Raw genomic sequence first — 26,243 nt, forward strand, 5'->3', positions numbered from 1 at the left:
ACTTTCATCTGGAGACATTTAACTCAGATTAATCTGGATCATTACAAGATCGCCTCTGCAGTATTAACAAAAAGTATGGGAACGATGCAAACACATAGCACTAATATAGAAACCCCGGTTAAACAGGAGGCGTATTAGAGGAGTAAGAATAAACAACATAGGATTGCTTGTGGGAAGTAACGACGGAAACGCATACTTTGGAGACTGCACGGTCATTAGAACAGAACTAGAACTTAAAAAAAAAATTTATTTCCCATTAATAGGAGCCGAGTTAGAGTTTTTTTTATTTAAATTACAGTTCTCTTAAAAATAGAGATGAAGAAGTAAATATAGTGGTATTCGATACTAACCGAGTTTTAATTTTTTTTATCTCTGCTACATTTCCAAAATGTTTTCTTTTTTATATTCGGAATAAGACTTGAAATAAAGTGCTGTAAAAGTCAAAAGTCGGACGCGGTGGTGGGAAAACTCATCCCACCCATTTTCTGACGCACGAAGAAACTGAAATTTCGCGTTAAGATTGATGCGTTCAGAAAAATTTCATGAATTTTATTGAATAATGAATTAATTTGAATATTTTATTTTTAATCTGAAATAACTTCGAAAATTGTTAGCAATAACATCCTTATTATCTATGTATTTATTAAGCTTAATTTATTATTTTCTGCACTTCCGTGGCTAGTTACAAGTTGCATGGTTGAATAGTTAAATATGGTTAAATATTAAATATTAAATGGTTATATATGGAAAAACATTAATTATCTAGTCTACTTTTAATGTTCACTAATTAATTATTTAATTTGTTTATTTTATGTTATCGTAAGATGAAAGTTTATACAGCTTATTTTGAAATTTTTTTATCTACTATAAATCCAGATAGGTATATAAGTATAATAAGACTCTGGTACACAACATTTAGGATCTCATTTAAAGACCGATTATAGCTATTGAGGAAAGAGAAAGTTTTGGTAGAGTACAGTAGATGTTCTAGCGTCATTAAAAAGACATCTGCTCTTTCTATTTTTGATCTGAAAATTTTTATAGTTTGGACATTATAAGCACAGTATTGTCAAAGTCTTTGAAGAGGTCAGGCATTCTTTGTCGCTGCTACGAACATTGCTATAAAATGTGTTATAAAGTAAGACAGACTGTTTTTATCAATTAACAAAATAATTAATTGTAATAGGTAATTCTTCATTTATAAATTAATGAAGGATTTCTATAAGTATTCTTTTAGTAAATGATTTGTAGAATAAGATTTATTTTTATCAATGCAACGGTAGTCGATTCGATCAATCGATACGTTCGCGATTCGGTAGCACTCACGATGCTAGAGCGAACAATTAAGAGAGAGAGGGGGCGCACGAGATTTTAAAGTTCAGTTAAGCCTCAGCTGTTGTGCAGGAATATCGACAAATTTCTCTATTGTGTTTTTGCCGTTCGCCGATTAAAAAATTGATTGGTTTTGGTACGTGCGCGAGTGATAGCGAGGTGCAAAGAAAAGCAGCAGCTAAACAGCAGCATTGCGCAGAGCAGCAACTGATCTCCGTGGCCGAGGCAGCGCAGCAGGTTCACCGGAGGTTTATTAACTTGGCCAACAGTAATTTTACTGATTAACGACTGATCACCGTAACCACACCGCAGGGTAGGTGCTCAACATTAATTTTTGTGCGACTCTAATAATTCCGCGCGTTTATTTGTAAGCGACCGTTACCCTTTTCACATTCGCGCCGAGCGTTAGATTGCGCGGCAGAATTTCGAATTCTCTCTCTCTTTCTCTCTCCCCGTATAATTGTAAATCCTATACGCGTGCCCAAGTCTTTCGGCCTAACGAAGACTGTAGTTTTTGTCATTTATAAACGTCTTGATTTTATTCGCCGTATTACGTTATTTCGTTTCCCTTTAGTTTAACGGATCCGTCACCGGTTATTTTTTTAAACCGATTTTAATATATACCAATATTTAGGAAATAGTTGGAGTAAACATTAGATCACTCACACCTAAGATAAAGCAAGTGTCACAAGTCAGGTGACTGAAGGTGAGTTAGATTAAGGAGCTTCTTCATATGTTCAGCCTAATCAACTACAGCTTAGCCCTCTGAACACTCAAGGGCCTGCTGATCCTGTGATCTTCGGAACGTCAAAGGAGGTACCGGCTGACGCCCAAAGATGAGCATTGGAGGATTATAACCGGTGGCGCTGTGAGTTGCTTAGTTCAACGCGAAGTTGAACTCTAACAGGTGTTCATCCCAGCTTTTATGATCATGGCTCACGTACGACGTGATCATGGTTTTAAGTGTCCTATTTACTCGCTATGTAGGATTCGCTTGAGAATGGTACACGGGAGTAAAGGCGTGCTGGATGCCGTTTGTCTGGAGGTATGAATCGACTTTCTAATTTTTAAACTCAGTCCCGTTATCCGATAAGAATACCTCTGGCGCACCAAACCTAATTACAAGCCGCTCCTGTAATTACTTTGCGATCGTTCTACTATTTGCTTTGCGTAGCGCAACGCACTCCACCCAGCGAGTGAAAAGGTCTATAAAGACCAGGACATACTCAAAACCTCTAGAGTTTTTGGGGAATGGTCCAGTGATATTACCGGCCACTACCTGCCAGGATCGTGACACTTGTCTACGACCCATTAGTCTGCAAGGTGCCCTTTGTTCCACCTTACATTGCTGACATACCGGGCAACTCTTTACGTACATCCTGACCTGATCATACATCTTAGGCCATTAGTACAAGCAACTAGGCCTGGAGAACGTACGCTCTCGTCTTTGATGCCCTGCCGTCGGAGCATTATGGACCTCTTCGAGAACTTGATGTCATTTCTCGTAAGGCACCGCAAGCTTCCACGGTTCCTCGTTGTCGATGGATCTTCCACCATACTCATCAGGCTGATAGCGATACAGCCTCCCCCCAACTACCTTCTATGTAGGGTGTGAGTGCAGGTCTTGGCATATCTCTTTGTATTGCTGTAGATATCTGGCATCAGTGCTTTCCGGCCGATTATTTATGGCACTCACTTCAGTCCCCTCCTCCTCATAGGCCCTAGACAATGCGTCCGGCAACACATTGAGATCTCTTCTTCGATATCCAAGATCAAAGACATTGCCTTTCAATAGCCTAACGCGCTAGTCTTCCCGTGGGATTTCTCATACTGTGGAGCCATTTCAGGCAACTATGATCAGGGATGACCTTGAACTGATGCCATGCAATGTACGACCGGAAGTTCCCGATTGTCAATATCACTGCCAAGCACTCTCTCTCGGAGACTGTATAATTTCTCTCAGCGCTGTTGAGTGATCGGTTGGCATAGTCGATTACACGCTTCTCTCCATCGACATCCTGGGTGAAGACCGCCCCGATCCCACCGTCACTGACGTCAGTTTGTATTACATGAAGTCATCGCCTCCTGCAACCTCTTGAAAGCTCGCTCTTGCTCTTCCTTCCAAGAGAAACGTACATTCTTTTTCGCCAGGTGGTTTATAGGTCAACCATCATGGCGAAATCGGGTATAAAAAATCTATACCACGACGTCATGCCCATGAATCGCTTTACCTGTTTGACTGTTCGTGGTGTTGGATACTCCAGTATCGGTCGTATCTTCTCGGGATCTGGTCTTACTCCGTCCTGGTTCACGAGAACTCCCAAGTATCTTACTTCCGTCTTACAGAAGTGGCTTTTGGCTTTGTTGATGGTTAGAACCGCACCCAGAATTCTCTTTAATACTTTTTCCAGGTGCCACTCATCAAATGACGACGAAACCACAATTACGTCGTCGAATTAGGCAAAAGCGAATGGATCCATATTGGGGCATATCACCTTATTCATCAACCTCTGGAAGGTCGCGCCCGCGTATAACAGTCCGAAGGGCATTTTCTTGAATAGAAAATGCGCCAACCCCGGTATTGTAAACGCCGATATCGGGCGCGATTCTTCCTTTAGGGAAATTAGATGGTACGCGCTACTTAAGTTCAGCGTAGATATGAATTTGGCATCCCTTATCCGTCTTAGGATGTCGCTCATATATGGCAAAGGATAGGCATCTGGTTTGGTTATTGCGTTTGCCTTATAGTAATTTACGCAGAACCTGTATTTTCCATCAGCCTTCTTTACCATCACCACTGGATTTGACCATCCGCTGGTCGCTGGTTCGATTACATCTTTTTCCAGCATATCCTTGACCAGTGCGTGCATTTTCTCTCGCACCCTGTCAGAAACTGGATAATATTTCTGTTTGATAGGTCGAGCACTTCCAACATCTATTTCGTGCTCAACCCCCACAGCAAAGCTTAAAACATCACCTCCGTCTGGAATCATTCTTCTAACAAGGTTTTCGATTTCCTCAAGCTGTGTTTCTGTGACCTCCCATAGTTCTGTCGGTGCGAGAAATGCCGTAGTTCCCACCACTTCCATAGGTACTTTTACCTGCGCGTCCTTCAGCCATAACTTATCCTTATGGGGATCTAAAACTGTGCGGAACTATCTTATAAAGTTCGCACCTACATAGCAGTCATCCGTGAGCAATGGCGTAATGGTGACTCTTATCTTCCTTGTGATTCTCCCTACCTCAAAGGGGAAAATCACTTGTCTAATGATGGGGCATGGGCGCCCGTCGGAGAGCCTTGCATCGCCCGCCCTGGTCACATTCAGTCCAAGTCTGATGCCAATCTCAGCCCTAACTGACCCATTACCGTAGATGAGGCACCGGTATCATAGAGTGCTCTAATCTTAAAGTCACCTATGTCTACCCGCAACCTCCATCTAGTCTCATCCTCAGGGTCGTATCCACGAGTTGTACTCCGTTGCACCGCTAGGTTCTGGGCTCTCTTGATGCCCTCTTTGGATCCCTGGGTCGCCGACAACTTGCTCTTTCCCGTTGACGATCCGCGGCGAGAGGTCGAATTCGCTAGAGGTGCGAAGATGACCTCTTCTCTTTGCTCTCCTTGCCATTTTCCTTGTTTTCAATTTGGGCAGAACTGACGGTTGAATCCCAGTTTGCCATGAGCGGAACACTGAAGAGGCTTCGTGAAGTCGATTTTCCGCTTCTGTCCTTCCCGCCGCTCGCCAGGAGACCTGAGAGGAGATGAGTTCCTCCTTCTCCCACGCCATCAGCTTTTGCGCTGTTCTGGAGGGCTGTCTTGCCTTTCCCTGGCCATTTTGCGCAGGAACCTCCCTATGCCCTCCAGTCATTCCTCCATCTTCTTATCAGAAATGGAGGTTTACGCAACCGATATCGTTACATGCTCGATGGGCCTCCTAGCAGGGTTATTGCTCCCTGTCCGCGCTGCAGATCTTCTTTCTTAGCACGCCCCTTCCCTTCGCTCACTACTGCAGCGGTTTGGGATTTATTACCAGCCGTTCTTTTGCTCGGCTGGTATGCGTGTTGAGGGAAGATCGTCAAGTTTGGGTCCGTGAATAATCGTGAATGTCGACCGTAAGACAAAGTATTTTGTACTTCGATCGCTCTTCTATTAAACTCGCGTATTGACGTTAACTCGCTACGACGCAGCTGAATTTTGATGTTTGGAAGGAGGTTTGCATGCAGCAGGTCCAATAACCTTTCCAAAGGCATTAGTGTTTCTAATCGATTAACAACAGCTACCAGGTGTTGGAACTGGTTCTGCGCTTCCTGCAGCAGCCTTTGTTGCTGTTGCGTACTGGTGCTGAACCATTCTCGGGCGTCGGCGATGAATTCTGCCTAACTCAGCCACTGGTGCCTGTTGTTATCGTACCAGGTCCTCACGTTACCTACGAGGATCTCAGATATAGAACAAAGCACCTCGACGTCGGTTAGTCCTGTGTCCACACGCAGGTCTTCTAACCGTGACAGAAACGTGTCCATGCTCTGTGCTCTACTGCCCGCAAACCTCAATTTCCATCCGCAGACAATTTTTTCTACATCTCTGGTTGTGGAGCGCCCTGAGAATAAATAAGGACCGGTGCCAGACGATCCGCTTCGACTCCTCTGTCGAATTGGTGCAAACCTCCCGTAATCCTCTGGATCCTCTTCACCTCCTCTTCTTTGGAGGGCTTCCGGTGGAGTGACGTCTCTTCTCCTGGGGACGCGTCTTGGAGGAGCCGGTGTGCTTCCCGTGATTTCAGAGTCATAGTGGCAGGTAAATGTGTTCTGAAAATCCATATTTCTTCCGGGGCGCGGTTGAACGGATTGCATCGGCCATTTCAGGTATTCTGTCCTCCAGCTCTCGTAATTTCTGGCGCACACCTGTATGTCCTGGAGAGTTTGTAGGATCTCTAGGATCCGGCCGACCAGCTTGCGGTTGCGGTCGACTCCCTCCTTCAAATACTCTATTTCCCGGAAGGCTTTGCCGAAGGATATTTCTCCTTGGGGCTCCATCCGAATCCAGGACTCCTGCAAACTCAGATCCGGGCTACTCAGTTTCCTCTCCCCTTCCTCCTGTTCCTGGGTGTGGAGGACTCTCTAGCTGATGTCATCCTCTTCTTGGTGGCTGGCTTCAACCTCCGAGTCTTCATCCAGGCAGGCGAATGTTCTTGACATATTTGTCAAGGTTATTCCCTTCCTATTGATGAGTCTCAGAGGATGGTCGCTGTGCTCCTCTGCGTTGAGGTTTTCCAACTCATTGTAGATTGTATCGAGCCACCCTTGTCGGCTGTGCCTCCTGCGCCCCGCCACCTGTTTACCACGCGTGTTTTCCTCAAAATCTGCGACGCTGTACTCACTCAGCAACCATCTCCCTAGCCTAGCTGCCTGCTGGATGGCGCTTCCGTCCCTGCGTAGCTCTAATTCTGCCAGGTAGCGTTCGCGCTGTGCGGAGGTCAACTCTAATGCCCACGTGTCGATTTGGGCTGACAGCAGAGTCATCTATCCTCCGCACGGGTTTAGAATGTGGTCGAGATTTGAAATATCGGCCTACTTGACCACTATCACTTCCTATCACCCATGGTATGAGGGGGGTATTACACTAATTAGTGTTACTACCCTTACTGCCTTCTTTTCAAGGTGCAAACTCGCGAGATTATGAGCGCGTGCAGTCTTCGCAAACTATCTAATAATAAGATAATAATATCCTACCTATAGGTCGGAGTCCGCTGTTTTCTTGCTTCGCTGGGTTAATATTTTCTGGGCTGTACGCTAGGTTTGCGCTCTCTGCACTTATCGCCGCCCAGGTGCTTCCGGCCCCCCTTTATCCACTAAATTGTGGCTCAAACGGGCTAGCACCTTTCAACTCACAACGATTTGGGATCGCTTCGACCTATTGATTATTACCACTTTCGGCTCTTATTTACAATAAATATTACAATTTATAAAAAGGTCGAAGTGATTCCTTTTTCCCCCTGCAGAGTGCGCACCGCTCAAAATCTCACGTTAATGAAATGAAAGCATTTTTTGAGTACCTCAAGATGTCTTGGTACATTTATATAAAATACAAACCATTTTAGAGTACTTTCTCATAAATTTCTTGGTATAGTCATGGATTATAGACTCAAATGGGAATTTTATATAATATTATATATAAATATATATATATATAGTAATGATAAACGTCTAGTTAGCGCTATCGCCTCGAGCATGCGTCTGATGAGGATAAATTATCCGAGCATCCAGCCGCTGTTAAGAAAAGTGAGAGTTTTCGCTAAAGCTTTCCAGAGAGATACGAAGTGAGCCAGCCGAATTTCCAGGACGTTGCGTGGAAGTGACACCTCCGAGCTCGAGAAAACTGTTTTCTTCGCTGTGGTAGCGTGTGTGAGTGAGTGAGCGTGAGAGCAGAGTTTCGCCATCGAGGGCGAAACCGAGAGCGGACTGTTCCTGTGAAGGACTGATAACGAACTCGTCTCCTTTCCCCTTGCTAGTAGTGCGACCGACACGAAGGTAAGCTGGCCAGCTTTATATCGCTACTTTGTTTTATTTTCTCACGACTGCGCGGAACTAATTGCTAATCCCTCGCACTTTGTAAGAATCGGTAGCGTGCATGTACTAACACGGCGAACAAAGAGCTGCGATCGCTCCGACGCTGCATGTTATAGACGCGCGCGCGCTTTGTAAACATAAACACACGGGCCATGTATACTGTAGAGAAGAGGTAAATAAACTAACTCGCATGTGATACTTATTATAATTTCGCTGTTATTATTTCTCACTAGTAGCAAGTTGGTTGACTGACCCCCGTCCCTTCCTGCTCTCCGATTAATGAATTTGAACTTTTCGACAACACCGCGCGCTCTTCGATACAATTGCGGGAATAAATAATCGAAATAAAAAGACGGAGCATTCACCCCGTTACAATATATATATATATATATATATATATATATATATCGGAAAAGGTCAGTTTGACGAGATTTTTTGACAGTATTGGTCAGTTTGGCGATTTTTTCGGCAGTTTGGGGATCTCCCCAAAGTGCCCTTCCAGTATTGGTCAGTTTGGGGATCTCCCCAAAGTGCCAGTATTGTAATCAGGCAGTTTGAAGTATTTATAAAAAAAATCGAAAAAAAAACCTTATATGGCTACGAATCAATCGATTGATCTCAAGTTAAGATACCTTTAACAATCTATCTTTATGGTTGCGTACAATTATAATTTGATACCATCTTCAGCTCTGCGTATACTATTTGAAGGCTGAGCAATTTGATTAAATGCTTTAAATAAGGTTTTGAAATGTAGCTCCCAAAACAGATTGGGCACTAGCAACTAATTTTTTATTTTTTTGTAACTAATTTTTAAGACATCTTGAATAGTAAATTCGATAGAAATATAGGACAGCGTAGGTAATTCAAATCCAAATTGTATGCGGAATATATGGCCATTGATCTCTTCATAGATCTACTCCTACTTAAATATCTCTAAAAAATCAGTTTATCAGAGCACATAACAATGCATTGGATTCTGTGAACCGACATACCAAAATCTACATTGAATGCTAATCCTATTATAAGTAAATAGATCGCCGCCATTGTGAGGTCAAACGTGATAGCCAATCACAGGCGTTCTTTGGTTTATGTCACATCTCTTTTATTGTATAGTATCACTAATCAGACCTAACTTCAGATCATACGTTACTTTTGGTGCTAAGTCACCTGTTGCCGGCATATACCCTCTGCCTCAATCATTCTACCGCTTTTTTGTTGAAATATTAATTGAATGTACTGTAATATTATAATAACCTGATACTGTATAATAACCTGTATAATAACCTGAGAAGTGGGCAAACTTGTCTGAGATGGAGAAATATCAAGAAATGCCAGAGACTGGTAAGATTTTTCACTAGTAAATCATTATTAATTTATTTTTGTTTCAATAAACAATATCTATTTTATATTTCAGCTCAGATACTTGAAGGCAACCAAAGTGATTCAGATGAGATAGAAGAATTTGATCCTATGTCATTTCAAACATCATTGGAAATTGAAGGAAACAAAGTGGAGAAAATGACAACTCGAAAAATAACTTATCAAGGTTCTTCTGACTTACCAGATTTCTGCAGTGAAGCAGAATCTATAACATCTGGTTCAGAGTACCTGCCCAGTGGTTCAGAGTCTGTTGACTCTGATTCAAGCGATTCTTCTCACATAGTCACAGAAATTAAAGAAAGTGCTCGTCATAGCAAAAAAGATGTAAATGTTTCAGAAAGCAGTAAAACTGATTGGAACAATTGTTCTGATATATCCTTAGAAGAAGAAGAATCAAGTATTATTTATAATCTGAAAGCTGACAAAGAATCTAAATCTGATATCAGTGAACCTATTGTTTCATCTGATTATAGTGATATAGAAGAAGAAACTTTGGATAATGTAAGTAGCGTTACTACAGCAAAAAAATGTCAAGATAATAACAAAATTTTATATGATTCACCTGATGAGATTGAGAAGGGCACAAAAGATGTAAGTAGTGCAGATGTAACTCAATCTAAAGTATCACCTAAGAAAAAGTTGAGAGAAAGTTTTAATAATAGACTACCAGTAAAATTACCAAAGAATGTAAATTATTTAACATATAAAAATCCTTCTCTCATGGATATTGATGCAAACAATAAATCATTAAATGAGTCTTCAGAAGTAAGTGGACTGGGTAGCTTAGATACCTCGTTAGTCAATATTAATTTAAAATCAGTGGGAGAAGCTCTAAAAAATAAATGTCATGAGGTATTACCATGTAGCACAGATGGCTGCAAGAAAAATGCATGCTTTTATTGTATTAAAAAGGCTATTGAAGATGAGAATAATAATATGACTATTTTATTTACAAAATTACCTGAGCATTATGACAAAAAACACCCTGAAGAAAGATTAGTTGTAAAACTCAAAAGATTACAAAATCAGAAGTTAAAATTAATTGAGAAAGGCAGTAATCATAAAGGTAAAAAAGTGCAGAACATTTTGACGAAACGAAAAAAAATCTTAGCTGTACTTAGGATTAAGGCGAACCATTTGAACAATTTACGTGCTAGAAGTGCTCAAGAATATGTTGTCCGTAGGCGACCAAAACAAAGTGGTAAAACTATTTCATCGTACTTACCTTGTTTTCACTGTACACAAGTTTTCTCTGAGAGCTCCTTGCGCAAACATGTCAAGTGCTGTTCAAAACTCTCATTCAAGAAGAAACACGTCGTAAAGTCAAGAGGAAGAGCAACTAACGGAGATTATCATGAGTCAGCATCAGAAGATTCTATAAAAATTATATCCAAAATGAGAGAAACAGAAGCTGTTAAAGAAATAAAGTTTGATAAGACGGTTTTTATGTGGCTGAATGCAGAAGCTACCAGATTTGAAACTCAAAAACATAATTATAAAAAAGTAAAAGCAAGTTTGAGTAGATTGGGCACACTTTTAAAGTTGATAAAGGAAATTAATCCAAATATTTCAGAGTTATGCGACGTATTCAATGAAAAATATTATGATGATTTTATCAAATCAGTGCGAATCATGGGAAAACCAGATCCAGATAGTAACTTTATGCAATCACCAGCAACGGCTAATGATATGTTTAATTTAATAAAACATGTGTACGAGATTTATGAAGTTAAAATTGGCCCTGAAGAAGAAGATAAAAGAAAATTGGTTCAAAGATTTGATATTGTTTTGAGAAAAATGTGGCATTATAGTATAGGCAAAACAATAGCTGAAACACAGGGTAGAAGAGACAGAAATAAAGTCAATGAATTGCCTAGTGACGCTGATACCATTTTGCTAAATAAACATTTACTGGAAGTGATAGTTGGCTCACATGAAAAATTAGATGAAAAGTATTCCGATGAACAATATGAGAGATTTCGTGATGCACTTTTAAGCTATTTGCAATCAGTAAATGCAAGAAGACCTGGTGAAGTAGAAAGACTTGAAAAGGAAGATTATGAACATTTGAAAATTCAGGGTCAGGAGTGTCTCATAATTCCACGTGGCAAACGTAACAGAGGTGTACCAATAGTTTTTGATTTGGATATAAAATTTTATTTAGATTATTTATTATCACTCAGGCCAAAAGCTTTAATTTTTGAAAACAATCCTTTCATTTTTGCTACCATACACGATGTGTCAGCAGATGAATTTGGATTTGTTTCTGCCTGTAATGTACTAAAAAAGTTTGCTACTAGTTCTAAAGCAGAGAAACCAGAAACATTAAAAGGTACACGCATCCGAATGAAAGTTGCTACTGTAGGAATGCAAAAAGGTCTCAAAGAGCCTGAAGTTCAAAATTTAGCCAGTTACATGGGGCATACACCAGGAATACACAAGCAAAATTATAGGCAAAGTGTTGTTGAGGTAAATCTTCAAGTTGCAAAACAAGTAAGAGAAGCTCAAGGGATATCAAATGGTTTTGATAGCACTGAAGAACCTGAAAGCTCTTTAATTAATGATCAATCATTCAATGATGAACAGCAATCAAGTGAAACCAACTATAATCCTATAACATCAGTTTCTGAATTCAAACAAAAAACTACCTATTCAAAAATTAATACCCCATCAATTAAAACTTTAAAATCAAAAAGAACCATCAGCTCAAATATTCAGATGACTTCAGGTACTAAATATTTACATATCTTTTTTTAATTCTCCTCAGAATATAGTATACAATCCTATTACTTTTTTGTTACAGCCTCAACATCCAAAAAATATCGTCCACTCAGAATGGAATGGAAAAAGCCAGCTATAAAAGCAGTATTAGAGCACTTTCCTAATGCACTAAACTTGCAATACAAAGTCCCTTCAGCTGTAGAAATTAATCATTTCTTAGAGATTACAGAAGATCCTGACCTTCAATTAAGAACCGAAGGCCAAGTACGTTCATGGATGCATACTCAGCGAAATCTAAAAAAAGGAGAAGCTGATGTACCTGAAAGAAATCATATTCCAGGCTACATTTACAGTTATTTCAAACAGTATATTGATGCTGGCAAAACTCCATCACATAAAAGATGCATTAAATTTTTAGCTGATTCACCATCAAAGTCTAATGTAACAATAAGCAATATCCAAACTTGGGTCGACTTGGCTATTAAAAAGAAGGGATCTAAAAAAGTTTCTGACAAAAATTGAATCATTTCTATATAGGCATAAGTATCAACGTGAAATTTAAGTATTATCTCTCTTTCATTTCAAATAGATTGTTCTCCTAGCAGGCATATAAAATAAGATTTTATTGTAATAACTAGTGCAGTATATACCTAATAGGTATTAACTTATTGCTTGTTTTCATTAATATATTTCTAGCTGTTTTAAAGCTTTAAAACATTCAATGATCAAAATTATTAGATTTAGGCGTTACATGTCAGTTTAACATTAATAATGTTTTATCATGGCTCTTCCAAATTACAATTGTAATTGTTATACTCTTAGTAATTATATATTAAAAATATATTCAATGTTATTAAGAAAACCTATTTTGAAGAAAAGTTAATAATATAAAATAAAGTAATAAAAATTTTATTATCTTAGCATATTGATAAAAATTTACTATAAATTTTGAGCACTGAGAACAGAGATTCAAAAAACTTATTTTATAAGTTATCATAATGCATATAATGCTAATGTGTTTCACAAGACAGCCTATATGTCAAATTATTTTTTTTTAATTTCTGAATAAATAAAGAATTTAAAAACTTGCTGTTCTATTTTTAATTTTATATTACATAATAATTTATATTGTATTCAAAATCATAGTCAAATAATTAAAATGTACATTACGTAAGCTCAAAAGTTAGTGAAATTATTTTAATTTAAAGAAATATAAACTCATTCAATTTTTAATGTTTAGCAAAAATTGTCACATATCACAAATAAGTATTTCATTATTTTGTTTATAGAATCTACAGGATAAAAATGAATTACGTAACTTTTATTTAATCTCAATCAGATGGAATTGATGGATGTCTTTAATTCCAATCATCACACGATTGGCCTTTATTTTATTTATATTGGTAATATTCAAAATAAATGTTAACACTTATATATTTTTAATATTAGATTAAATTTTATAGAAATCATATCTTTTTGCTGAATATTTTTTTTAAATGTAACATGTTGCTATTTATCACATTATATATCAATAACTTTTTACTATTTTTATAATTTCTACAGTCAAGGAATTTTTTCGAAAATAGAACCATTAAGAAATAATATGTAAACAATTTACTTTTTATTCATAATTATTGATTTGGTCTAAATATATAACTATAAAACATTTTTTAAATATTAAAATATTGCAACAAACATTTTAAATTATGGTGTTGATATATATTAAAATCATAAACTAAATGAAGAGAAAATAAAAATAGAGTAATCGGTATTCATATTACAAATTCTTTAGTAATTCTTTATATACTTTCAAGCTTATGACATCTCAAAATCTCAAATACCTTCAAATGCCCAATACTAAATTAAGTTAAAAATAATTCGTTCATGACAAAATTCTTTAAAAAATATACAAAAAATTTTGAATTTCAGGTATGATTTATTTATTTTAAAGTTGCTGCGTAATAAGATTTTTCAAAAAACTTTTTATATATGTTAAATACTTCTATTTGGAAGTAACCCTGGATTTCTTATCATCACATCACATCATCTTGATCATTTTATTTGATGGTAAATGTATTTCGTCATTTGCACCCAAAGGTAAACATTCCATCAAGTCTTTTTTCATCATAGCATCAAACTGAAACAAGTCGATTAATTTACAAGAAGAACACAATTTGAAAGCAATTTATTTTTTTAACAATGAACATGTAACGAGCAAATCTCGAAGAATTTTTTAAATATCGTACTTACCAATTTTTTGTATAAATATACTGGAGTCTCAGAGGTTCTTATATATATTTGCCTAAGAACCGTGGGATTGAGACATTGAGTCAAGCTATGTGTAGCTGGAATGCGGACAATTGGAATAGATATTCATGTCAGAGTCAGATGCTGTTTGAATCTTAAAATATCAACTTTGCTACTTTTGCTTTCGTAAACAAATAATAAATAATGTAAATTTGAATTTTTTATTCTGGCTTGTACTGAAGTAGTTATTGGGTTAGAATCTGAGAGGCGCCTGATATACTTAAACATTCTTGAGAAACATTTGTAGAATTAAGCGTATCAAACTTTTTTTTATATAAATATAATCAAACGAAGTAAGTTGTGTTATTTTTGCTTGTAATCAATAAAAAGTACAACTTTTTATTGATAGTAGATCAAGTAGATCAATTGTGAACTTATATTACATATGATGATTTTAAATAACAAATAAGAGTCTCATATTTTGCACCATATAGGTAGAATTGACGTATCTAAAAAATGTCTGAATTACAACTGGAAAGTGAGAAGCATAAAAAAATTGGTATGAGCAGCTGGGCATTAATGCAAGTAGATGATTTGATGAAGTATACTATCTTAGATTCATATACAGGATTAGTAACTCGCAAAATACATCCTATCAGTTCGTTTACTGACGAAAACAAAAAGGCTGCAGAGAAAATTATTTTAAAAAGAATGGTGATTAATGACAAAGAAATTGGAAAAGTAGAAGAAGCATTGAAAACTTTATTTCAGCAGCATAAATTATATTATCATTTTAGCATCAAATATTCTACCTGGGTTAATGAACCCATGAGATTTTATTTAAGAACAATATCTTCTGATTCTCTAGTAAATATTCAAGAATGTAGGCGTTATGAAAATGAAAAAAATGGTCTCAAACTCATTGCCAAAACAGATATTGATAAGAATGTTAAAATAAGATGTTTAGCAGGAATTTATAAAACTATGGATACGAAAAGAGAAGATTTGTTAAGAGAACGAAAACTTAACTTTTCAATTATTCAAAGGACAAGAAATAATGATCCAGTACTGATGTTAGGAACTGCAGCACTAGTAAATCATGATTGTTATCCCAATTGTATATATTTCACAGTTTCGAAACATCTTTTGATTATCTTAACTACTAGGAAAATAAAAAAAGATGAAGAGTTAGTCACATATTATGGTCAAAATTACTTTGGACCCAATAACAAAGAATGTCAATGTGCTACATGTGAAATGAATGATAATGGTTTTTTTTCTGGAGGTAAATATTCTCTTATAATTATTAGATAGATTGTATCAGTGAAAAAATTACCTAAGGTCTGAATGCATACAATTTGTTTCAATGTTTATAAAATCACTCTAGGCAAAAACAGAGAATTAAACATTGTCCAAAATAATGAATATGTAATTAATAATAAATTGCATAAAATTAACGTAAGAGAAGTTAATTTTGTTTCTAACAAGATGGATTTCCAATCAAAAATTGCCAGCATACCTTCTAGCGTGCACCAAAGTAAGTATATTTTCATGATATTTTTCTTTTTTTTTTACTTAGGTATTAGAACTACACTGAAGCACAACTAATTTCCAAATGTATTACAGGTAGTAGTGGTTGCAATCTACATGAAAGCCAAAGTATTGTTCAACAAATTGATGAAAACAATGTAGAACAATTTAAGAATGAGCTCGTTATTAAAGACTGCACCATTCAACAAATTGATCCTAAGCATATTCATATGCCTGATGAAATCTCAAGCTTTTATTCAAACAGTAAACTAGAGAGTAAATCTAGTTTCGATAAGGAATCTGTTGAAAGCTCTCCTAAAAGTTATTCTGCTTTAGATATGAAATCTGATAGTAAGCTTAAAGAGGCTTGTGTGAAAATAATGAGACTTGACACACTAGTTGTCAATTATTACAGTGTCAAGAAGAAGGATGGCTATACGTTTTGTTTATTTTGTAACAATTTTACATATAAATTCATAAAGCACTTAATCAAAGTTCATGCTGATAAAGATATAATTAGTAGATATATTGCCAATAATAGTAATTTAAAAACATGTGCAATTAGTTTTATACGTAATCAGGGCCTAGCACATTTTAAAATACTAACGAAAATTGAGATTCCAGCTGTAAAAGTTAGAGTAGATGCAACCCAAGAAGTTTTAAAAATTCAGTGTGATAATTGTTTCTCCATGTTTTCTAGTGACACTATGTGGCACCATCGGCGATTTTGTTTGCAATTCACTGTATCAAAAATGCTGAAAAAATTGTAAATATTTAATATTTACAATTTTGAAATATATATATAAACATATATTCAGTAAAAAAGAAATTAAAGCCTATTATAAAATTGATATTTTAAAATTATATATCTATGTAATTATTAATTATGAAAATGTACTCAGCCTTTAACTTAGCGGTATGAATTTTTTAATGTAAAGAAAGACATTTATATGTACAATTATTGTTTTATTAGGCTTTAAAATATCGATTAAAAATTGATAATAAATATTTAATACCTGATTAATAATAAAATATTTTTGTCATGTGCTGATATTTAGTAAAAATTGAAAATATATTGTATAAGATCAATAGCAGTTTTTTAAATAATTATAATTTGGTAAAACTTAAAGCTTTGCTAGTTATCCCTTAATCAAGAAAATATTCAGTCCTTTGACCGTAATTTGTATACAAGTACAATTTTGAATCGTAATAAGGACAATGAATAAAAATCATATTGCAAATTTAAAATTTGTTTATCTCACTGAAAAATATTTGCAATAATTTATCTTCCATTTAAATTTTGACTGTATTCATATTCAGTTGTACTCCATCCATCACATATTGAACGGAATTTATTTAAAAACATCTTCGTCTGGATTACTCGTTCTTCAACACATATTACTGAATAGAATCCAGCCAGATTTTAAAGACTACAAAGTGCTTGAAACCAAAGCTTTTAATCTAAAACTTCTTTATTATATTTATAATTTCCAAAGACTTCCAATCATAAAATAATTGTCATCAACACTCAAGATGTTTTGCCATGCATAAGTTTGAAGGGAGGCGTAGTTCAGAAGAAATTTTACGGATCGTGCTGGAACGACAATAAGACTTTGAGTAGACGAAAGCTCCGTACTCCATTAGTAAATTGTTTTTCTTAATAAAAAATAAAGCTTCAATTTTCCACAATCTGTTCCAAACTTCTTCAAGAAACATATTTTTAATTATAACTGACTCGTTGAAACTAAATTTTATTAGCCAAAACGCTTTTCAAAATATTCTTTCAATTCTGTTACTTGTTAAACAGTATAATAACACGAACATCGGCGGAACATGAGCATTTAATTCGATGAACGTACAATTAACAGGAGCGGTTTGTAATAGGTCGTTATATCGACCATGAAAAACCGTGCGACCGTTCCCTAAATCCGATCCCAAATACGATTCGATTCAATTCAATAGTATTTTTATTGGCATAAACTTTTTACAGCCACAACACTATTACCTTGGCTCCGCTGAGGGCGTGTTGAAATACAAGTCTTTAAATATAATATTATTTAAAAAATTTACATCTTATTCGCTATGTGCGGCCGGATGGAGGGGATAGGCGAAACTAGCAAAGCGCGCGCAGTGGCGAACTGAGGCATTTTTTTGGACGTTATTACATGCAGTCTTACGGAGGCTTGACTGAATATTAATTATTTAGTGTATCTAAACAATGAATATGGTAATAAAATTTCTGATGTGTCCTTATAATCCGGTTAATGCAGACTGTTAGAGTTGTACTTGTAGGCATGCGCGCCAACTATGCGAGAACGTCAATAGGTATAACTAATTATTACATTGGTAGCCAAGGTACATGTAACAGGATCAGACCGATTTAATATCATAATGGAGCCACGATCATCTATTACACAGATGTTGCGGACACGCCTGCCCTATTTGATCAAGCTCAGATTATTATGAGAAAGTAATGAACACCAAAACCATGTGTTCCATGTAATTCCCTCATGTCCTTATAATGCGGTTCACGCAGTATAGTAACTAGTAGTACTGGAAAACTTGCTTGCTAGATGCTGCGACAGCGTCGCAATATGAAGAGAAGCAATTTACAGTGCCACGGTCACGCGACGGCCCTCAATATCACGTCAGAGTAATATAGCCCGCTGGCACGACTCTTGTAGAATTTCGCAATACGCTTGCGATCCCAAATGCCTCCTATTTCTGGCGTGTCCTTATAATCCGGTTCATGCTGAGTATTAGAGTTGTACTTCTAGGCATACGCCCCGACTTTGTAAGACTGGCGCAAGGTATAATTAATTAATACCATGGTAGGCGGCGGTTATTCTGAAGGCTCGGACGAATTGATTATCATATTACAGCCAAGATCAACTTACACACACATCTTATGGAAACGACTGTTCTATTTTAACAAATTAAGATTATTATGAGATAGTAATGTACCCGAATACCATGAGTACCATGTTATTCCCTTATGTCCTTATAATCCGGTTCACGCAGGATAGAAACTAGTATTACTGACGAGCATGCTTTGCTAGATGCTGCGACAGCGGCGCAAGATCAAGAGAAGCAATTTACAGTGCCACGGTCCCGCGACGGTCCTCAATATCATTTCAGAGGATTGTATCCCTCTGGAACGACTCTTGTAGAAATTCGAAATACGGCTTGAGACCCCAAATGTCTCCTATTTCTGGCTTGTCCTCATAATCCGGTTCAAGCCGGATATAAGAATTGTACTTCTAGGCAAGCGCTACGAATACGCGAAAACACCACTAGGTACAATTAATTAATACATTGGTATCCAGGGGATATGCTGCCGTTTCGGACCGATTCAATATCACAATATAGCCACGTTCATCTTACACACACATCTTATGGAGTCGTCTGCCCTATTTTAAAAAGCTAATATTATCATGAGAAAGTAATGTACCCGAAAACCATGAGTTCCAATTCCCTTATGTCCTTATAATCCGGTTCATGCTGAGTATTAGAGTTGTACATCTAGGCATGCGCGCCGACTTTGTAAGACTGCGGCAGGGTATAAATAATTAATACCATGGTAGCCGGAGGTTATTCTGCAGGCTCGGTCGAATTGATTATCACATTCCAGCCACGATCATCTAACCGATCAGCTCGGACGAATTGATTAACACAATATAGCCATGTTCATCTTTCACAGAGATGTTGCGGATACACCTGCCCTATTTAATCAAGCTAAAATTATTATGAGAAAGTAATGTACCTGAAAACCATGAGTACCATGTAATTCCCTTATATCCTTATAATTCGGTTCACGCAGTATAGTAACTAGTAGAACTGGCAAGCTTGCTTGCTAGATGCTGCGACAGCGTCGCAAGATCAAGAGAAGCAATTTACAGTGCCACGCTCACGCGACGGCCCGCAATATCATTTCAGAGCAATGTATACCTCTGGCACGACTCTTGTAGAGATTCGCAATACGGCTTGAGACCACAAATGGCTCCTATATCTGGCGTGTCCTTATAATCCGGTTGATGTCGAGTATTAGAGTAGTACTTCTAGGCAAGCGCCACGATTACGCGAGAACGCCACTAGGTACAATTAATTACTACATTGGTATCCAGGGGATATGCTGCCGTTTCGGACCGATTCAATATCACAATACAGCCACGTTCATCTTACACACACATCTTATGGTCTCGTCTGCCCTATTTTAAAAAGCTAAGATTATCATGAGAAAGTAATGTACCTGAAAACCATGAGTTCTATGTAATTCCCTTATGTCCTTATAATCCGGTTCATAGTAAGTAGTAGTACTGGCAAACTTGCTAGCTAGATGCTGCGACAGCGTCGCGAAATGAGGAGAAGCAATTTACAGTGCCAATTTACAGTCCTTATAATCCGGTTCATGCTGAGTATTAGAGTTGTACATCTAGGCATGCGCGCCGAATCTGTAAGACTCCCGCAGGGTATAAATAATTAATACCATGGTAGCCGGAGGTTATTCTGCAGGCTCGGTCGAATTGATTATCACATTCCAGCCACGATCATCTAACCGATCAGCTCGGACGAATTGATTATCACAATATAGACATGTTAATCTTCCACAGAGATGTGCGGACACACCTGCCCTATTTAATCAAGCTAAAATTATTATGAGAAAGTAATGTATCTGAAAACCGTGAGTACCATGTAATTCCCTTATATCCTTATAATTCGGATCACGCAGTATAGTAACTAGTAGAACTGGCAAGCTTGCTTGCTAGATGCTGCGACAGCGTCGCAAGATCAAGAGAAGCAATTTACAGTGCCACGCTCACGCGACGGCCCGCAATATCATTTCAGAGCAATGTATACCTCTGGCACGAATCTTGTAGAGATTCGCAATACGGCTTGAGACCACAAATGGCTCCTATATCTGGCGTGTCCTTATAATCCGGTTGATGTCGAGTATTAGATTTGTACTTCTAGGCAAGCGCCACGATTACGCGAGAACGCCACTAGGTACAATTAATTAATACATTGGTATCCAGGGGATATGCTGCCGTTTCGGACCGATTCAATATCACAATACAGCCACGTTTAACTTACACTCACATCTTATGGACACGTCTGTCCTATTTTAACAAGCTAAGATTATTATGAGAAAGTAATGTACCCGAAAACCATGAGTTCCATGTAATTCCCTTATGTCCTTATAATCCGGTTCATGCTGAGTATTAGAGTTGTACATCTAGGCATGCGCGCCGACTTTGTAAGACTGCCGCAGGGTATAAATAATTAATACCATGGTAGCCGGAGGTTATTCTGCAGGCTCGGTCGAATTGATTATCACATTCCAGCCACAATCATCTAACCGAAAGCTTGGACGAATTGATTATCACAATATAGCCATGTTCATCTTTCACAGAGATGTTGCGGATACACCTGCCTTATTTAATCAAGCTAAAATTATTATGAGAAAGTAATGTACCTGAAAACCATGAGTACCATGTAATTCCCTTATATCCTTATAATTCGGTTCACGCAGTATAGTAACTAGTAGAACTGGCAAGCTTGCTTGCTAGATGCTGCGACAGCGTCGCAAGATCAAGAGAAGCAATTTACAGTGCCACGCTCACGCGACGGCCCTCATTATCATTTCAGAGCAATGTATACAGTACCGGCCATTAATTTTGGATGGGGAATCCATTTTTTGCTCTGACTTCTCACGCGCATATCTTCTTCAATATTTGTCGGAAATTTTTTTTAAAAATATTATTGGAAAGTACTCCTTAAAAGCTTCCTTTTTGTGTTATTAAATATTTTTTTATGCCGTTTTTGAGACTGTGAGACCCTTAAGCAATTTTACAATTTTTACAATTTTTTGATTTTTGTTCAACCAGCTACAGTTTTTTTAGTAATAAAGTTGGAAAAAAACGGAAAGCAGATATGGAAAGTACTTGCGAAATGCCATATGCAAGTATTTTTCAAAAAAATTTTAAGTCATTTTGTTTTAAGTTATAATTAGAGAAAGCTATAGGTTTATTTCTCTAACATAACAATCGATCATGAGAACTCCGACGCTTGAGTACACGTAATGTTTGTTTACGTTTTCAACTCCTGTCTTTGGTTTCGAGGTACTAAAGGTGAAAATGCTCGATATGTTTATATCACACATCAGTTGAAAATGGGTTTCCAGCGGGTGAGGACATTGAGAGAAGAGCAATCTCAAATTCGAAATTTACGAAAATTAGGTGTTTCTTTCCATGCAATTGCAAAAAAATTACGCGTCCCTTACTATCGAGTGTGCAAAGTGTTGTCGAAAAGATCAAGAAAACGTGAAACCAAACAAGACAAACTCAAAACTAGTGCTTTATCGAAAAAAGAAAAGCGTGCACAAGCTGTAGCTTTACGAAATGAAGATTTATCATATTCTGAAATTTCAAAAAAACTTGGGATGTCATATGGCTCAGTATACAGAGCATGTCAAAGATACCGAGATTTCAAAAATAATGCTGATCGCCCACGCAAAGGACAGCCTCGAAAAACGTCAAGCAAAGAAGACGAGTTCATTGTTGTATCGAGTAAACGTGATAGAAGAGTAACTGCTCCTGAAATAACAGCAAATATTAATGCATCGAAGAATAAACCAGTTAGTTTAACAACAGTGAAACGCCGCTTACACGAAGCAAACTTAAACGGACGCATTGCTGCTAAGAAGCCTCTCCTTCGACCGATTAATCGTAAAAAACGTCTTGCATGGGCAAAAGAACATGTAGATTGGACAATCGAAGATTGGAAAAAAGTTTTGTGGACAGACGAATCAAAATTCGAGTTATTTGGCAGCAAACGTCAACAGTACGTACGGCGTAGACCTGGCGAACGGTTTTCTAAACAGTGTCTTATACCGACAGTCAAGCACGGTGGAGGAAGTATTATGGTGTGGGGTTGTTTTGCGTGTAATCAAGTGGGAGATTTGAAGAAAATAGAAGGTATTATGGATAAGAAAATGTATCACAGCATCTTGCAGCGACACGCTATCCCGTCTGCATTACGTTTAATTGGTGATGGGTTCCATTTTCAAGAAGATAACGATCCCAAACACTCTTCAAAACTGTGTAGAAATTATTTAAGTAAAAAAGAAGAGAATGGAGTATTAAAAAGAATGATATGGCCTCCTCAGTCGCCAGACTTAAATCCAATTGAATTATTGTGGGACGAGCTAGATAGACGAATACGGAAAAAGCAGAAAGCAAAACAAAACCTTTCCGAATTATGGAATGCCCTTGAAAGCAGCTGGAACTCTCTTGACCGTACTGTGCTTGAAAAATTAGTGTTAAGAATGCCAAGAATCTGTAAAGCTGTGATTAAAGCCAAAGGAGAATTTTTCGACGAATCAAAAGTTTAATATTTTTTTTTGTTTGCTTGTAAATATATAATTTATTGTTCTATTATTGAGTCTAGTTTCATATTTTTGTTGAATGTTCAAAGATTTCTAAGAGTTGTGATTTCATTGTATATTTTGTTGTGCAAACTATATTTAAAATGTAATTATATACGTACCATACGACATTGATTACGTTAATCCAAATGTTATAATGCTAAAATTATAATTTTAATAAATATGCTTGAAACAAAAATGTTTTTTTTTATTTAATACTCCGTAATAAAAAAAAGGCAGCGATTGACTTGTCGTAGTAAAAATTTAACAACAAAAAGACTTAAAATTTTTTTGAAAAATACTTGCATATGGCATTTCGCAAGTACTTTTCATATCTGCTTTCCGTTTTTTTCCAATTTTATTACTAAAAAAACTGTAGCTGGTTGAACAAAAATCAAAAAATTGTAAAAATTGTAAAATTGCTTAAGGGTCTCACAGTCTCAAAAACGGCATAAAAAATAATTAATAACACAAAAAGGAAGCTTTTAAGGAGTACTTTCCAATAATATTTTTAAAAAAAATTTCCGACAAATATTGAAGAAGATATGCGCGTGAGAAGTCAGAGCAAAAAATGGATTCCCCATCCAAAATTAATGGACGGTACTGTACCTCTGGCACGACTCTTGTAGAGATTCGCAATACGGCTAGAGACCACAAATGCCCTCCATATCTTGCGTGTCCTTATAATCCGGTTGATGTCGAGTATTAGAGTTGTACTTCTAGGCAAGCGCCACGATTACGCGAAAACACCACTAGGTACAATTAATTAATACATTGGTATCCAGGGGATATGCTGCCGTTGCGGACCGATTCAATATCACAATATAGCCACGTTCATCTTACACACACATCTTATGGAGTCGTCTGCCCTATTTTAACAAGCTAAGATTATTATGAGAAAGTAATGTACCTGAAAACCATGAGTACCATGTAATTCCCTTATATCCTTATAATTCGGTTCACGCAGTATAGTAACTAGTAGAACTGGCAAGCTTGCTTGCTAGATGCTGCGACAGCGTCGCAAGATCAAGAGAAGCAATTTACAGTGCCACGCTCACGCGACGGCCCTCAATATCATTTCAGAGCAATGTATACCTCTGGCACGACTCTTGTAGAGATTCGCAATACGGCTAGAGACCACAAATGCCCTCCATATCTTGCGTGTCCTTATAATCCGGTTTATCTCGAGTATTAGAGTTGTACTTCTAGGCAGGTGCCACGATTACGCGAGAACGCCACTAGGTACAATTAATTAATACATTGGTATCCAGGGGATATGCTGCCGTTCCGGACCGATTCAATATCACAATATAGCCACGTTCATCTTACACACACATCTTATGGAGTCGTCTGCCCTATTTTAAAAAGCTAATATTATCATGAGAAAGTAATGTACCCGAAAACCATGAGTTCCAATTCCCTTATGTCCTTATAATCCGGTTCATAGTAAGTAGTAGTACTGGCAAGCTTGCTAGCTAGATGCTGCGACAGCGTCGCAAGATGAGGAGAAGCAATTTACAGTGCCAATTTACAGTCCTTATAATCCGGTTCATGCTGAGTATTAGAGTTGTACATCTAGGCATGCGCGCCGAATCTGTAAGACTGCCGCAAGGTATAAATAATTAATACCATGGTAGCCGGAGGTTATTCTGCAGGCTCAGTCGAATTGATTATCACATTGCAGCCACGATCATCTAACCGATCAGCTCGGACGAATTGATTATCAGAATATAGCCATGATAATCTTCCACAGAGATGTGCGGACACACCTGCCCTATTTAATCAAGCTAAAATTATTATGAGAAAGTAATGTATCTAAAAACCATGAGTACCATGTAATTCCCTTATATCCTTATAATTCGGTTCACGCAGTATAGTAACTAGTAGAACTGGCAAGCTTGCTTGCTAGATGCTGCGACAGCGTCGCAAGATCAAGAGAAGCAATTTACAGTGCCACGCTCACGCGACGGCCCGCAATATCATTTCAGAGCAATGTATACCTCTGGCACGAATCTTGTAGAGATTCGCAATACGGCTTGAGACCACAAATGGCTCCTATATCTGGCGTGTCCTTATAATCCGGTTGATGTCGAGTATTAGATTTGTACTTCTAGGCAAGCGCCACGATTACGCGAGAACGCCACTAGGTACAATTAATTAATACATTGGTATCCAGGGGATATGCTGCCGTTTCGGACCGATTCAATATCACAATACAGCCACGTTTATCTTACACTCACATCTTATGGACACGTCTGTCCTATTTTAACAAGCTAAGATTATTATGAGAAAGTAATGTACCCGAAAACCATGAGTTCCATGTAATTCCCTTATGTCCTTATAATCCGGTTCATGCTGAGTATTAGAGTTGTACATCTAGGCATGCGCGCCGACTTTGTAAGACTGCCGCAGGGTATAAATAATTAATACCATGGTAGCCGGAGGTTATTCTGCAGGCTCGGTCGAATTGATTATCACATTCCAGCCACGATCATCTAACCGAAAGCTTGGACGAATTGATTATCACAATATAGCCATGTTCATCTTTCACAGAGATGTTGCGGATACACCTGCCTTATTTAATCAAGCTAAAATTATTATGAGAAAGTAATGTACCTGAAAACCATGAGTACCATGTAATTCCCTTATATCCTTATAATTCGGTTCACGCAGTATAGTAACTAGTAGAACTGGCAAGCTTGCTTGCTAGATGCTGCGACAGCGTCGCAAGATCAAGAGAAGCAATTTACAGTGCCACGCTCACGCGACGGCCCTCATTATCATTTCAGAGCAATGTATACCTCTGGCACGACTCTTGTAGAGATTCGCAATACGGCTAGAGACCACAAATGCCCTCCATATCTTGCGTGTCCTTATAATCCGGTTGATGTCGAGTATTAGAGTTGTACTTCTAGGCAAGCGCCACGATTACGCGAAAACACCACTAGGTACAATTAATTAATACATTGGTATCCAGGGGATATGCTGCCGTTGCGGACCGATTCAATATCACAATATAGCCACGTTCATCTTACACACACATCTT

At 37.4% G+C, this 26,243-nt stretch overlaps 1 protein-coding gene across 1 annotated transcript; it reads left to right on the forward strand.

The window, feature by feature from the left end:
* Positions 1–14,760: 14,760 nt before the first annotated feature.
* LOC131663288 (histone-lysine N-methyltransferase KMT5B-like) lies at positions 14,761–16,533 on the forward strand. Its single transcript, XM_058933609.1, has 4 exons — positions 14,761–15,529; positions 15,632–15,781; positions 15,871–16,125; positions 16,475–16,533. Exons 1-4 carry the CDS (start codon positions 14,761–14,763, stop codon positions 16,531–16,533), a joined length of 1,233 nt encoding a protein of 410 aa, XP_058789592.1.
* The last annotated feature ends 9,710 nt before the right edge of the window (positions 16,534–26,243 follow it).

Source organism: Phymastichus coffea, unplaced genomic scaffold (genome assembly GCF_024137745.1).
Source record: "Phymastichus coffea isolate CEN01 unplaced genomic scaffold, Cenicafe_Pcof_1.1 PCOF00032, whole genome shotgun sequence".
Classification (NCBI taxonomy): Eukaryota; Metazoa; Arthropoda; class Insecta; order Hymenoptera; family Eulophidae; genus Phymastichus; species Phymastichus coffea.